The sequence below is a fragment of the Arachis ipaensis genome, chromosome B9 (genome assembly GCF_059453495.1).
Source record: "Arachis ipaensis isolate K30076 ecotype BB chromosome B9, ASM5945349v1, whole genome shotgun sequence".
NCBI lineage: Eukaryota > Viridiplantae > Streptophyta > Magnoliopsida > Fabales > Fabaceae > Arachis > Arachis ipaensis.
Window position 1 is genome coordinate 153547366 of NC_142444.1, and position 13814 is coordinate 153561179.

Here is a 13814-nt window from a genome sequence, read left to right on the forward strand (position 1 = left end):
CTCTCTACGTGACCTTTCGGTCTTAATCGTAGTGAAACAATGGAGAGATACACTTAGTCACAGTAAGTCAATAACTAGTAACAATGCTAGCTAATTTAGGACTAAGGGCAAATCAATTTGATTTGGGACAAAATCAATTTCAATTTTAAAGATTTTTCAGCTAGGTTTATGATTTATTTAATCAAAAATTCCAACTAAAATAAAACTTATCTGGTCAGCAAAAATCAGTAGCCAGCTCAGCATCGTCCTCACCGGAGCTATGGTCCGGTGAGCACAAGAACACGCTTGTCAATTTTTAAAATTATTTTAAGTATCATGAGGTACCAAAATGTCAACGCCAAAATCTTTCGGGTATTGAGTTAGTATTTACCTTTATAAAATATAATAAAAATCTACTGTGATGCATTTATGCGAAGTATTTATGTGAATTTTGAGAAAGTATATTTTTTTGGTGGCTACTCCAATGAAAATTTTATGATTGTCATCATATGAAGATATTTTATTTTGACCATTGGATGATAGATTGTAGGGCTTGATTTTTATTTGAAGTAAAAGTATTACCTTTATTCAAAGTGTTGCTAAACAAATAAGTTACACTTTTTAAACAAGGATAATCATGAGAGGATGTTTTTGGCATCTTCATGGGAGTAGTTACCTATTTTTTTATGGAACGCTTATTGGGCTTACATGGACTTCTCCCTTCAAATTTTCATTAACATCTAAACTCCAAATAAGAGACCGAAAATAAACCATTTCAATCTTTTGATCTTGTAAAGTGTATATCTTATACCATACAAGACTTTCTGTAACAATTTATTTTAGTCTCCCTTAAATCTTATATAGTGTGAAATCACATTTACAAGATCCCATCGTCGCATTTTATTAAGAGTTCCTAACCCAATAGTATATAGGCATGCATGTATCCTATAACCGAATAAATAAGGCATTAAAATCAGTCACACATTTTAATTACATAGGCCATTTTCAGAAGGAATATGAGAGGTCTATGGTTACGCAACGAAGTTTAGCCACACTACACAAACCCAAACCCAAACCCATCGTAACCAAGCTTATGGCTCTATATAGCAGTCAGCAGCAACAAGTGCGATGCCAGAAATACACGGAGTTTAACAATGAAAAGGAAACAAGCAAATCCAATCCTACACATCCAATCTCATACAAAAATTAAAAGTGTATATATATATAAATAATATTTATATATTTGCAGCATTCGATGAAATCTGAGGATAATTGAATCAAACTTCAAAGAGTTAAAAAAACTTGTGTTCGTTTGGTTCAACTTTCAGGCGCAGCAGGAGCAGGAGTCTTGAGAAGTGGTTGGAGTGCTTTAACAACAATGCTCATATTTGGCCTAAACTCGGCTTCATATTGCACGCACAGGGCCGCAACGGCTGCAAGCTGTATCGACAAAGATACACATTGTCATCCTCAAATTAAAACCCACAAATTGTGCAATTACAATTTACTAGTTTCTGATTTTGAGAGAGGGATACCTTGGCAACTCCTTTAGGGGGATAATCTCCTTTCAGTTTTGGGTCAACACATTGTTTAACTTTATCTTCACTTAATCTTGGGGTAGCCTATTCGCCCCAAAAAAATGAGATCACAGATAAATAAATAAGCTTTACACAAACATAAATAAATAAATGGAACCGGAAGAAGGTGGAGTATTTAAAATTGTGACACTGACCCATGTAACAAGACTTTGCTGTCCGCGGGGCATGGTATGATCAACAGGTTTTCTTCCAGTAAGAAGTTCTAGAAGAACAACGCCAAAACTGTAGACATCACTTTTTTGAGTCAACTGGCCAGTCATTGCATACCTGCATATGTTTGGCAAGGTAACAGAAAAGCTAAGAACCAATAAGACACCATAAAAATTTTAAGACGAGGGATAAAGAATCGAAATGAGCATTGGCAACTATTAAGCAGGCCAAAAATGATGTATTGCTAATTTTGTTTGTGAATATACTTACCTCAGTAACTGGACCAGAAAGCATATTACCTAGACAAATTCAAGAATAACAAGTAGAAACATAACACTTATTGACCTCTTGTTCAGGCAAATGTTGAGTTAGGTTGCTGGAACATTTATTAAATTTCAACACAATGACACATACCACTCTAGATTATTGTATGCAGACATACAAACTAAAATACTTGAGTGAATTAAAGGACGTTCTTGAACTGAGAAAGCTAGATAAAAGAGGAACTGTTCAGTGTTTTCAGCTTATCACGTTAGCTTCAAGTATATTCAAAGTCAGTCTCTCAGGGATGGGGGTTTACTAGATCTTTCTGCTTTATCATTCAGTAACACTGAAAGATCACATTCAGAACTGAACTTACAATTTTACATGCATTCAATCAAGGAGAAATTGAGAAGGAAAACATAGTTATACAACATACACAGAGCACGCCTAAAGATAAAAATGCAGAGGTAACACACCAACAAAAATAGTTAATACTCCTTGCTAAGAAGGGATCAAACAACAAAAGTACAAGATAGCATACTTGTCTTTGGTTGGTAAGGAATACTAAAATTTTAATAGAATTGCTTTTTTACTACATTATAGACTTTAATTTGGGATAGTACTTCCTTTTGGCTTACTACTCATCAATTTTCGAGAACTATTGTTATCTGACTTACAAAAAGGAATCACGTCTTCTTGTCTGATTTATCTCTTTAGGATGTATCTTTATTCTTTATTTTATTGTTTATTTGTAGGATGTCTCAACGTCTATTTCACTCTTTCCTTCTCTTCTAATAAAATTTCTTTTTCTACAAAGCAAACGTAGACATATAATTAAAAAGTTGGCATGTTCTGGAAGCTTACTCTGGAGCATGATAACCAAAAGTTCCCAACACTCGAGTAGAATGAAGGCGTGCAGCCATGTCAGGGGCCTGATTTGAAAGGTTAAAATCAGCTATCTTAGCCTTAAAATCTTCAAAGATGAGCACATTGCTTGATCTGATATCTCTGTGTATAATAGCGGGTTGAACTTTCTCATGCAAATATTCTAATCCCCTTGCTGCGTCAACTGCAATTCTAACTCGCTGTATCCAATCAAGAGTTGGCCCTGGTTGTGCCCCTTGAACTCCCTTTCTACCTGTATTTTGAAAGACAAAATTCATAAATGGAAGTTCTTGGATGTGAAATATAAGACAAGAATATGAGATTGCATACCGTGCAATATGTCATGAAGAGAGCCCATAGTAGCATACTCATACGCAAGTAACCGAAGATTTCCTTCAACACAATACCCTTGCAGCTCAACAAAATTATCGTTCTTCAGCCTTGAAACCATAGAAACCTGAATAGAAAAATATTGAAGGAGAAGCTAATAAATTGACGATGACCATACACTGACCAACTTGCTTGCAGCATATAAACTATTATGGGTTGCAGAAACATGCCTGGGTCAAAAACTCATTATTTGTTTCAGGTTCAGATGAAACATCAAGCTTTTTCACAGCCACTGTTTTCCCATCATTTAAGGTTGCATAATACACTCTTCCATATGATCCTTCACCAATCAATGCCTTTGATCCAAAATTCTCAGTCTTCTCCTTCAGCTCCTCTAAAGATAATGCCGGAACCTCAATAGGCGGTGGTGCCTTATGTGGTTCTGATTTGACGGGAGCTGACGCCTTTGAACCTTTTTGGTTGCCTAAAACAAACGAAAAATGATAAATGAAGAGTGTTCCTTTTCCATTCATTGTTACTAGCATCTTTCTCAAGCAGTAAATACTAATTAGTAGCTGGAAGAAATAGCAAAATGGATTAAGGGCTCGTTTGGGAAGGTTCAAAAGTAACTTTTTTTAGCTTTTGACTTATGAAAAGTAGTAGTATTAATGTCTGGTGCAATTTTCAAAACCAAATTGCAGCTTTCTAAGAAACTATTTAGGAGCTTATAGAGAAGTTAAAAAAAAAACTTCTTTCATAATACTACTACTTTTTATCACATTTCTATAAAATAAGCACTTTTAGAACTAAAAACCCAAATACAAAATAACTTATTTATAAGCTACTTTTAATATGGTAATTTATTGTTTAAGCTATTTTTTTAAAAGGAGCTTAATTAAGCTGTTTACCCAAAATTAAGAAACTTACCATCTCCATAATTCCTTGGGCTTTTCAGGTGCTCACTTTCATGCGATGGGTAAGACTCTTCTACCTGACACGTGCAACACAGCCACCGACGCATCCCTGTCCCTGTCTTCTTCCTCAAATATGAATCGTCTTTGGAATTTGAATTCTCAAAGCGGACAAAGTAACCAGGAGGAGAAGCATGTGCCTATATAATGATACAGGAAGCTTTAATTTCCAGCAAATTCAAAGAAACCAATGCAGAAACATTTCAAACAGATAAACTGAACATACATCCATCCGCTATAAGGATGGTCGCGTTCAGTGTAACAAAAGTAACCCTATCTAGTAGTTGGCATTTATTGGATCATAATAATTAATAAAGTCAAATTCTAAATACACATTAACACATGTAAATATGTGGGTGATTTGGTGTGCACATAGTATTTTTGAATTCCGAGGGAAACAATGCTTCAAGAACTTGATGCTTGACATGTTGACAAAAAGAAATATCATGTCATATTCATACCTAGCGCTTTCCCTAACACCTCAACCACATAAACATCAAATTTTTGAAAATGTCATAAAGTGGTAGATCATCTCTGAATCCAAAATGTCATGAATCACATATTTGCATCAACTGTATAAATTGCAGAATTTGGGACACTAAGAGGGAATTTCCCCTAAAATGATAATGGATCACACCACTTAACAACGGTCAAAAATCCTTCATTGACCCAATTAATTAAGCAATCTAAGAACTCCAACAAGAGACATCGGATTGTATTAATTATGTTTGAAGAACCACGAAATCGGACTATGAATCCAAACCCGCATGCAAATTTCACTAATTATGAAGAAACATAAGAATCCTTACCAAATGACCAGGACGCCTGTGAGGATTAAAATCTCTGCGGTCCATCAAAAGAGAAAAAAAAAATTAAAAATTAATTAAAGAGGAATGCAGAGAAAGGTTGGAGCAGAACCCAAATCGGAACTAAAAAAATGCAGAACACCCGAATTGCCCAAAGAATTGAAGAGAGTGAAAGGTGGGAAAAACAAATAAGGAACGAAATAAAAATAAAAAAAAAGGGGAATAACAGATTGGGGTAGCCAAAATTAGGAGAAAGCAAAAATAGAGGGAATAAGAAAAAGAGAAAAAGGAATTAACCTCACCTCAACTAAACTGAATAGATGGTTGCAAATGGTTGTGAGAGTAAGATTGATAATGTTGTTGCTAGGGTTTGTTGGCTTGTTTAGTGTGTAATGGTTTCGATTGTTGCAAAGAACGAAAGGAAGGGATGAATCATGAATGGATGGATAATAATGAAAAGCGATGGAGACAGATGGTTTTGTTGTGATGAGAGAGAGAGAGAGAGTGAGAAGAGCCACCCAGCCAAGCAACGCGTATATACCCAATGTCCTCTTCTCACGTTCATGTTAACATAATATTAATTAATTACTAATTATTCCTATTAATTTTTATTTATTTTTTTGGTAAGTATTTTGGATGAAAATGCATTAATGATAATCATAAGACAAGACTTACGTGCAGTTGTGAAATTGATGTGAAGTTAATAATTATTAGATAATGATTTACTCAAATTTATTAAATTATTTAATAATTTTTAAATATTAATTTTATATATAATTTATATGTACATTTTTATTTAATAGTAATTAAAAATAGTTAAATAATTTAATATATTTAATTAAATTATTTAATATAATATATGTTTATATTTTAAATTATTATTTTAATATGAATTTATCTTTATAAATAGTTATTATATTAATTTTTCTCCGAATTTAAAGAATGTGTGTAATAGTAATAAATGAAAAAGTTAGTTAAAATAGTTGTAATTATTTATTATTTTTAAATAAGACATCATGAGTTTAATTTTTAGCTAGAATATATAATTATCCTTTAAATTTAAGTAAAAAAAATCTTTCTAATTCTTGTACTTTTATTACTTTAAGAACGTAAAAAGATTAATAAATGTTTTTTATTTGAAAATCAAGAGGATATTTAGAATGATAATTTAGGAACATATATTAATATTTTTAAAGGAAAGGAGTATTATCAAATTAGTGAAAAATAAATAAACATGGTCATATAATTATATCTATTTTATTAAGGTTGTGTTTGTAAGACAAGACACTGAGAATAAGATATAAAAGATAGAGACACAAAATTTTATGTTTTGTTTGGTGATTAACTAAAATAAATTATAAAAATATAATTTATTCTCATTTTTTTATTTAAAAAATTTGAGACGAAAAATATAATAATAAAAAATTAACAAGAATAATGAAAGAAAAAATGAAAAATAAGTTGTGTCCCTTGTTAGTGTCTCCGTATTCTTCCTGTAGAATGGACATAAAATATACTATTTCAGTATCCCTGAACACATTGTTTATGTTCATGTCTTATCTGTCAAATACGATTTTGTGTCTCTGTATAAGAGAACAATAGAAAGTAGCCATAAAATTCACACATTTAAAATTAAAAAAAAAAAATCACATATTAAAAGTTCAAAAAATTACATATCTAGACTTTATGATGACTAGTTATTTATTGAGTATTCTTTTATTGTTTCTCACATTTATTGCAATTATATAATTTATCAAATTGTAAATGTTATTTAAATATTACATTATTGCTTAAAAAATGATATATAATTTTATACTACAACTTTAAACAAATCATCTTCTGAGTTCTCACCCTCACTTTATTCTTTTCACATTATTATATATTAACATGAATAATGTAATAACTATAATGTTTTTAAAAAAATATCATAATCAAGCATTACAATTTATCTAAAATAAAGATGCAACAAAGATAAAAGATAAAGTGAAAATAAAATCAATCAAACTATCAAATTATATTTTATGAGGTACTTTTGATTTCTTTACTTGATAGGAAAGGAAGGAGGAGGCGGTGTTATGATGGGAGAAGGTATCTTAAGGCCAACTGTGTTACTCATTCTTTGGGACCCTTTCCTTTCTGCGTTGGCCAATTTTCTTTTGCAAACTGCTTCTAATCCAATATTATTTTATGGCCATAATACCAAATATGAGGCCCCTGTGGGTTTATTAGTACTTTCTAAAAGTAAACTAATTTTATTTGATGATAGTGCCAACCGTTAAGGCATAATAGATAAAGAATTCGTAGCACATGTCCATGACTATATATAAATATAATGGAACGGGAATCAAACGGCTAGAATTGTATCCTTAAGCTAACGTAGAAAGAAGTGGAATTGACCTTTCCTTTTGGATATATATGAGTAGGAACTAGGAAAATGGGTGAAGTACTAAAGCCAATTCCCCCATATAGTAAAAGAATTCAGGTAAGAAGCAAGTTGCGGCATCCAACCATATATACCACATCGTTCACAATTTCAAGTTCTTCTAAACTTTGATGATACGTTTAATCAATTTAAGTCCTGAAAAAAACAAAAATTGCAACTTGCGCACCTTCTCATGAAGATAACTGCATTTTTACCGTAGAAAAATAAATTGATGTCTAATTTTCCTATCTGGCAAAACAGTACGCATAAAATTCAACTGGAATAGTTTTCATTATTTGAGTTTAGTACAGCACAATCCTAGTTACTCGTTTCTCAAAAAAATTCATATTAATTTAACATTATACTTCTTTTATTCCAAATTATCTTCACTTCGAAAATTTGTATTTTTTTTTTTTTTTTTTTTTTTTGTGAACAAAATTTGGTGTGTTTCTAACATTTACAACTTAGCTATTTAACGTACTAAATTTTCAGAGAGATAAGTAGTTTTAGACACAGCAAGACCGATTGAGCCATTACAAACGATGAGAATATCCATTCAATAATGTAATAACACTTTTATTTCCTCCTTACATGGTGTTTTAACCGTTTCTATCTATGTTTTAATCTCTAATTCTCTATCATAGTAAAGCCATATATATATTTGATAATATGTAGAACTATTTTTGCTTTTAATATAGGTATAATTATACTAGATAAAACAATGAATATTATTAGTTTTTCACATAATTTGCAATTGCGTAGCCCTACCAGTAAACATACAAAAGCATTTCAATTAAAATAAACTAAAGCCCCAGAGAAGAAAAAGAGAAATACGGAAACAAACTGAAGAGGACCCTAACTTGCCATCTGTCAAAATCCTGGACTACTCTCACATGAGTTATGACATGGTATTACATCACTGAATTTTCCCAACTCTAAATAGATTATATTGTGACCAAAAGATTCAGTTATCACATCCGCGGTGACAAGTATGCAGGACATTGTGATTTTAACCCAAATTTATGCTTTATGCTTGGACACGCTAGATGATTGATGCTAAAACACAGCCAAAAACTATCACTAGCTTGAATTGTGGTCAAAACTGAAACGACTGCAAAAAATCCTGATCGTATGAATGCACAAGAAATTCACAACTGCGCTAATTCAATGCCTGCTTGCTCTTGCTTCTTCTCATCTTTGCCTTAAATCTTGATTTTGTCATAAGAATCTGTACCGTATTTGTAAAGTTCCCAATGGCCATCAAGACCAACAGGATACCACAAAATATTACCTGATCCAAGAGTACATTGTTATACAGCCAAATCCATGCAACAGATTGTAACTGGAGTATTTTTATTTATTTATATTATCTATCCTGTTCAATCAATTGATATACAAAATGAACAATAAATAACATTGGAAGCACAAGCATAGTATTACCTGCCACTCAGAAATAACCCCAACAAATGCAGTCTGGAGCAACAATAGTCCAACATATGCCTCAAATCCCTAAACAATGAAGGAATATCAAAAAGCCATACTCTCAAGTATGTTCAAGCCAATGATTTCTAAAACATGAATACAGCAGATAATTTCAGAGAGAGAGAGAGTGTGTGTGTGTGTGTGTGTGTGTGTGTGTGAGAGAGAGAGAGAGAGAGAGAGAGAGAGAGAGAGGAGGAGGAGCATACTGCATACAAAACCAGCAAAATAAATTCAAGGGCAAGCCTATTTAAAAGGGTAACACTTATCCTTCACCTATATTTGCCTCCATAAAAGAGAGTGCCTAAGCATAAAACAGCTTCAGTTATATTTGCTACCCAGTTTAATACAATATGTACTTCTGAATTAATCCATTATCACACCTGACCCAAAACATGCTAAATAAAAAATCATCATCATCATTATCATCAACAGCAAATCTTTATCCCACTAGATGGAGTAACTGACAAATCATCAATAAGATTATATACATCTCACAAGAATTAAAAAACCAGCTCATAATCACATCTATGAACTTGAAAAATAAGTCATAAGAAAAATTTACCTGCAATATGAAAAGTATAGGACACAACAGCCACAGTTGGCCATCCACACCAGCTGTTTCTCCCCAAACAACATCCATCCTCTTAGCCTAAAATTCAGAGAAAAACAAGTATCAAAACTGTATATGTATATTTCTATTCAGTCAACATGCCTTGAGATATATCAGTCATTTCACCATAAAAATAATGCTATAGATCAGATGATTGCACTTCACCACAAAAAAACTAATGCTATAGATCAGATGATTGCACACAAGTTTGTAGACTTATATGGCTTCACTGAGCATCAAATACAAATATAATGAGCCAAACACTAAAGGAACTAGGCTGGATGAAAGATTGTGTGACTATTTAAAAGTGGCACCTTTCCTAATGCAATTCGAGTATAAAGTCTCTGACGCTGATATCTGTTTTGTAGAAGCATTGCAACTCCCTGCATCATAGCCCACTGCAGGAAAAGTTGCACACCTCTCTGCAAGCAAGCATTAACGAGACTTAACGAGTGAAACAGGTAAATATCACAAGGGAAAAGAAAAACTTCAGACAGAACAATGGAAGAGAAACCTGTGTTTTTGCACAATCTGGTTGTCCTTTAATTTCCCAAGTGAGACTCACGAGAGCCATTAGCATAGCAATATAATGATGATATATCCACCTGTATGACAAAGTAAGTTTATTTGCAAAAGATTTGTCCCATGCAAACCAATATCTGCCCACCCCCAAACCCAATGTGCTATGCAAAGATGAAATGTTACCAGGCCAACTAAATAAAATACTTGCCCCATCCTTTCTTGTTCTCAATCTAATGCATGGCAAAGTTGTCAATTAAATACTGTTGATACAGCTAGATAATGTCCATCATAAGGAGAGTAAACATGAAAGAAAGAACATAAACTAGGAGTGAACTACTCGCTTTGCAAAACTTACAAAGGAAACCACTTAATACCCATGAGCAGAAAGCCTGATACCCACAAAAGGCTAGGAAACAAGCCCCGTCAAGAAAGACATATTGAAAGTTGCCTTTTGAAGGTGACATTATCAGAGAAGGGTATTTCTCCTGATGTGTAATGGTGCAATGTATGGTACAAGCTCAGAATCAAGTCTGCATCTGTTTATTCATTCTTCAATGACTGACTCTTTTATGGAATATTTTGATATATCCTTGGTGAGTGTGAGGCATGTCCAAGATCTCAGATCATATTGACTGGTTCGACTGGTTATGGGAAGAGGAAAATGGTCAAGTTGTTGCAGCAATACCCAGTTTGCCATTGTTTGGTGTTTGCCCTTTTTATCCAAAGTACATATCTCATGCAACTCAAGTAAGTAGAAGAAATAAAAGTAAAGCAACACTAGCTTTTGATCACCCCAAATACTTTGCCACTCATGTCATGTTTAGACAGACATTACTTAAGTGCAATCCTCCCTCTGCCATATGAATAAACCTAAGAATCTTACGCAGATTCAAACTACACTAAAGGATCTTTCCTAGCAGTATCCCCCTTCCTAACTCTCTCCCTTCCCTTCAAGAATAAAAGGGAAAAAAATGAATAAATAATGCAATTAAAGAACAACAAAAGCACATAACGAAGAAACTCTTTTCTTATTTGACGAGGATCATTACAAAAACATAAAATAAAATTCCAGTCACAAAAATGGCAAAGGATTAATGTCTGTACCATGGACGAATATCACTTCCATTAACCCTCAAAATGTTTTCTCGTAATGCCAAGCCAGTGTACAGGAATAGCAGCCAGGCCTGAAAAATGATCAAACTACATAATAGACTGTATACAAATGTTTCATCATGTAATCAAACGTCTCCCAATAGGAGTATAGGACATCAACATAAGGGGTTTAAGTACAAATACCTGATAAACCTGAACCGGGAAAGCTGGCAAGCATCCATCCCAGATCCAAGATCTTAAAACAAGAAGCATTGCCGGAAAAAGCAGGAATAGCAATGCAGTTCTATCCTGAACAAAAAAAGATTTCAATGTTATACAGTTTTACAAAATTTTCTTTACTTTGTGTTTTTGTGTGTAAAGGTTCACAAGCTTCTCAATTTCATATTGCGTATAAACTATGAACTATGTTTATTTGAAGGCAACATCTTTCCCTTCTTTTTCTAACAGGCGTTTCAACATGATACTGTGCAAGGACATGCATACTGATTAAGTCCGAATTTTGAAACCCTTAATGGTTACCTATTGATTAAGTCCGAATTTTCACAATTAAAATGGGATTAACACACGGTATAAGAATAGATAGAGCAGAAGAAGTATACTCTGTAACTGTTGTATTCCTCTTTGACCTTGAGCTGCACATCCTTCCTAGAAGCACGAACATTGATAGGACCCAAAAACATCCTCAAAAAGCGTCCTAATTGACCAACAGGTATAAATTAGCATAGCCACACTCACAGCGATTGAATTCAAATTCAGATCCATTTCAATCACTTAAAGAAAACTAAAAAATGATCGCAACGAAATTGTACGGGAATCGATTGGAATTGGATTGCAACCTTGAGCATGGCCAGGAAGGAGCGAAGAGGCATCACCATCAACGAGGATGCACCTGGCTCGCTGCAAATCTTCATCGAGCTGCAGGAGGAAAGAACAGAACACAGAAAGTAAGGGGCATGCATGCAGATACAGATGCAATTGAGAATTAGGGGAAAGAAAGGAAGAGAAGCGAAGGAACCTTGTCGGCGAGGTTGGGATTGAGATGCTTGTGGGAGAGAAGGGAATAGAGAGAGGAACGAAGGGAATGGATTTTAGAGTCGAGGGCGAGGACGCGCTGGCGAAGGGGCTGCTCATCGCTAAGATTCCGTGAGATGTGAGCCGAAACGGCGTCGGATATCTCCTTGGCTTCTTCAACGACGGCGGCAACCTCTTCTTCAATCTTGTCCGCAGAAGCTGAAGAAGAGTTTTCCATGGCTCCTCTTGCCATCACACTTTCTCTGCTCTTCTTTCACTTGGCTTGGCTTCAGTTGGTTTTGTTTGTTGTGTTTGCGTCTCTGCGAGCTGCGAGCGAGGCCCACCCACTACTACCGATATGATATCATACACTCATGACTCACTCAACAACACAAACAACAAACCACAAACTACAAGCAACGCCCCCCGTACTAATCTTAATTTTAGTCTCATCTAATATCATATTTCCTTATTTATATCCTATCATTATTTTGTTATTAATTATTTGTGCTCACTGCTTTTTACTATTTACTTATTTAGGCGAATAAAAGTGTAAAACTTCGTTACCTTCGTCATTTTTTTTTGTTGTTTGCCTTTTCCGGTTCGGTCTTTCTACCGGTAACTAGAGCTGTCAAGGATACACAAAAGTCACACCCACTTAAGTTGGTGCAGAACAGCGCATCTGACTAAGGATGGATATGTTTGGAAAGTTCATGTATATAAGGTAAAATTCCTTTTTCTGAGTTTACACGTCAGTTTCAACAATAATTATAAATAATTTAATTTAAATTAATTTTATAAAAATATTATTATTATTATTATCGTTTGTTTATTTTATTTTCCTCGTATCTCCAGTATAATAGGTCAAAAATTAAACTATTACGAATCTAATTTTTATTTAATAATTTTTTATTAATTAATAGGTTGCTATATAAAAAAAATAAAATTTAAATTCAATACTTATTTAACCGAACCAGTTAACTAATCACTCCATCAATCCAAATGGATAATTATCATTTGTTTATTGTCTCCCCTTCATTTGATCATGTTATTAGTGAAAAAATGTTTTCATATTATCTACAAGTTTTTTTTTCATATTTATATAGACATTTATTTAGGATGAATTAACTTTAAAAAAAAAACACTTATTTAAAACAAAGAAATTAGTTACTATGCACAAAATTTTGTAATAAAAAATGTAAAAATGTATTTATAGTTGAGAAATGACCGATGTATTTAACATATTTTTAAGACATTTTAATAATAATTTAAAAAATATATACAAAAATATTTTATTTTATTTATCTTAAATTCTAAATTTTAAATTATAAATTTTTAATTCTAAATTATAAACTTCAACACTAAATATGACTAACGTTGGTTAACTAAATATTGATTTTCTATACATTTTTTTTAAATATATGGAGAATTGCTAAAAGAATTCACTTGCCATAAGTCATAAAATAACCGAATCTAAGAAATGAAAAGATCTCTCTCTTCTTCATTTTTAAGTTAAATTCGAAAAAAAAAAAGTGTCAAAATTTAATTTCTAGAATCTTTTTAGAGCATATCTCTCTTTGTTTGATTATCGCTCGTCGCCAATATAGTATTTCTTTATTTTGAATCTATTTTGTTGAATATTGAATCTTTTGGTGATCTTAGTAGTATGTA

At 33.0% G+C, this 13814-nt stretch overlaps 2 protein-coding genes across 3 annotated transcripts; both read right to left on the reverse strand.

Moving 5' to 3' along the window:
• Nucleotides 1-1060: 1060 nt before the first annotated feature.
• Nucleotides 1061-5533, reverse strand: LOC107618141 (protein CYTOSOLIC ABA RECEPTOR KINASE 6). 2 transcript variants are annotated; one of them, XM_016320096.2, is made up of 9 exons: nucleotides 5286-5533; nucleotides 4987-5020; nucleotides 4134-4317; nucleotides 3437-3690; nucleotides 3207-3333; nucleotides 2856-3129; nucleotides 1712-1844; nucleotides 1515-1601; nucleotides 1061-1419 (listed from the first exon to the last, which is right to left on the reverse strand). In XM_016320096.2, exons 3-9 carry the CDS (start codon nucleotides 4225-4227, stop codon nucleotides 1297-1299), a joined length of 1092 nt encoding a protein of 363 aa, XP_016175582.1. In that variant the 5' UTR covers nucleotides 4228-4317; nucleotides 4987-5020; nucleotides 5286-5533; the 3' UTR covers nucleotides 1061-1296. The 2 variants fall into 2 exon arrangements, with proteins under 2 accessions (XP_016175582.1, XP_088354455.1); XM_088498329.1 differs by lacking the exon at nucleotides 4987-5020 and having other exon boundaries at nucleotides 5286-5502.
• A 2552-nt stretch (nucleotides 5534-8085) lies between these two features.
• Nucleotides 8086-12832, reverse strand: LOC107618182 (uncharacterized). Its single transcript, XM_016320173.3, has 10 exons — nucleotides 12148-12832; nucleotides 11969-12047; nucleotides 11732-11826; nucleotides 11316-11420; nucleotides 11124-11203; nucleotides 10012-10102; nucleotides 9812-9919; nucleotides 9450-9536; nucleotides 8846-8914; nucleotides 8086-8696 (listed from the first exon to the last, which is right to left on the reverse strand). Exons 1-10 carry the CDS (start codon nucleotides 12394-12396, stop codon nucleotides 8565-8567), a joined length of 1095 nt encoding a protein of 364 aa, XP_016175659.1. The 5' UTR covers nucleotides 12397-12832; the 3' UTR covers nucleotides 8086-8564.
• Nucleotides 12833-13814: the final 982 nt, after the last annotated feature.

Excerpts from the sequence above, each read along its gene's own strand:
- LOC107618182 (XM_016320173.3), bottom strand. The coding sequence starts at position 12,396 with ATGGCAAGAGGAGCCATGGAAAACTCTTCTTCAGCTTCTGCGGACAAG. Across the intron at positions 12,048-12,147 it reads ATCCCAACCTCGCCGACAAG|CTCGATGAAGATTTGCAGCG; the intron begins GTTCCTTCGCTT and ends TTCCTCCTGCAG. Across the intron at positions 10,103-11,123 it reads GGAAGTGATATTCGTCCATG|GTGGATATATCATCATTATA; the intron begins GTACAGACATTA and ends TTTGTCATACAG.
- LOC107618141 (XM_016320096.2), bottom strand. The coding sequence starts at position 4,227 with ATGCGTCGGTGGCTGTGTTGCACGTGTCAGGTAGAAGAGTCTTACCCA. Across the intron at positions 3,334-3,436 it reads ATAATGAGTTTTTGACCCAG|GTTTCTATGGTTTCAAGGCT; the intron begins GCATGTTTCTGC and ends TTTTCTATTCAG. Across the intron at positions 1,602-1,711 it reads AGCAAAGTCTTGTTACATGG|GCTACCCCAAGATTAAGTGA; the intron begins GTCAGTGTCACA and ends TGGGGCGAATAG.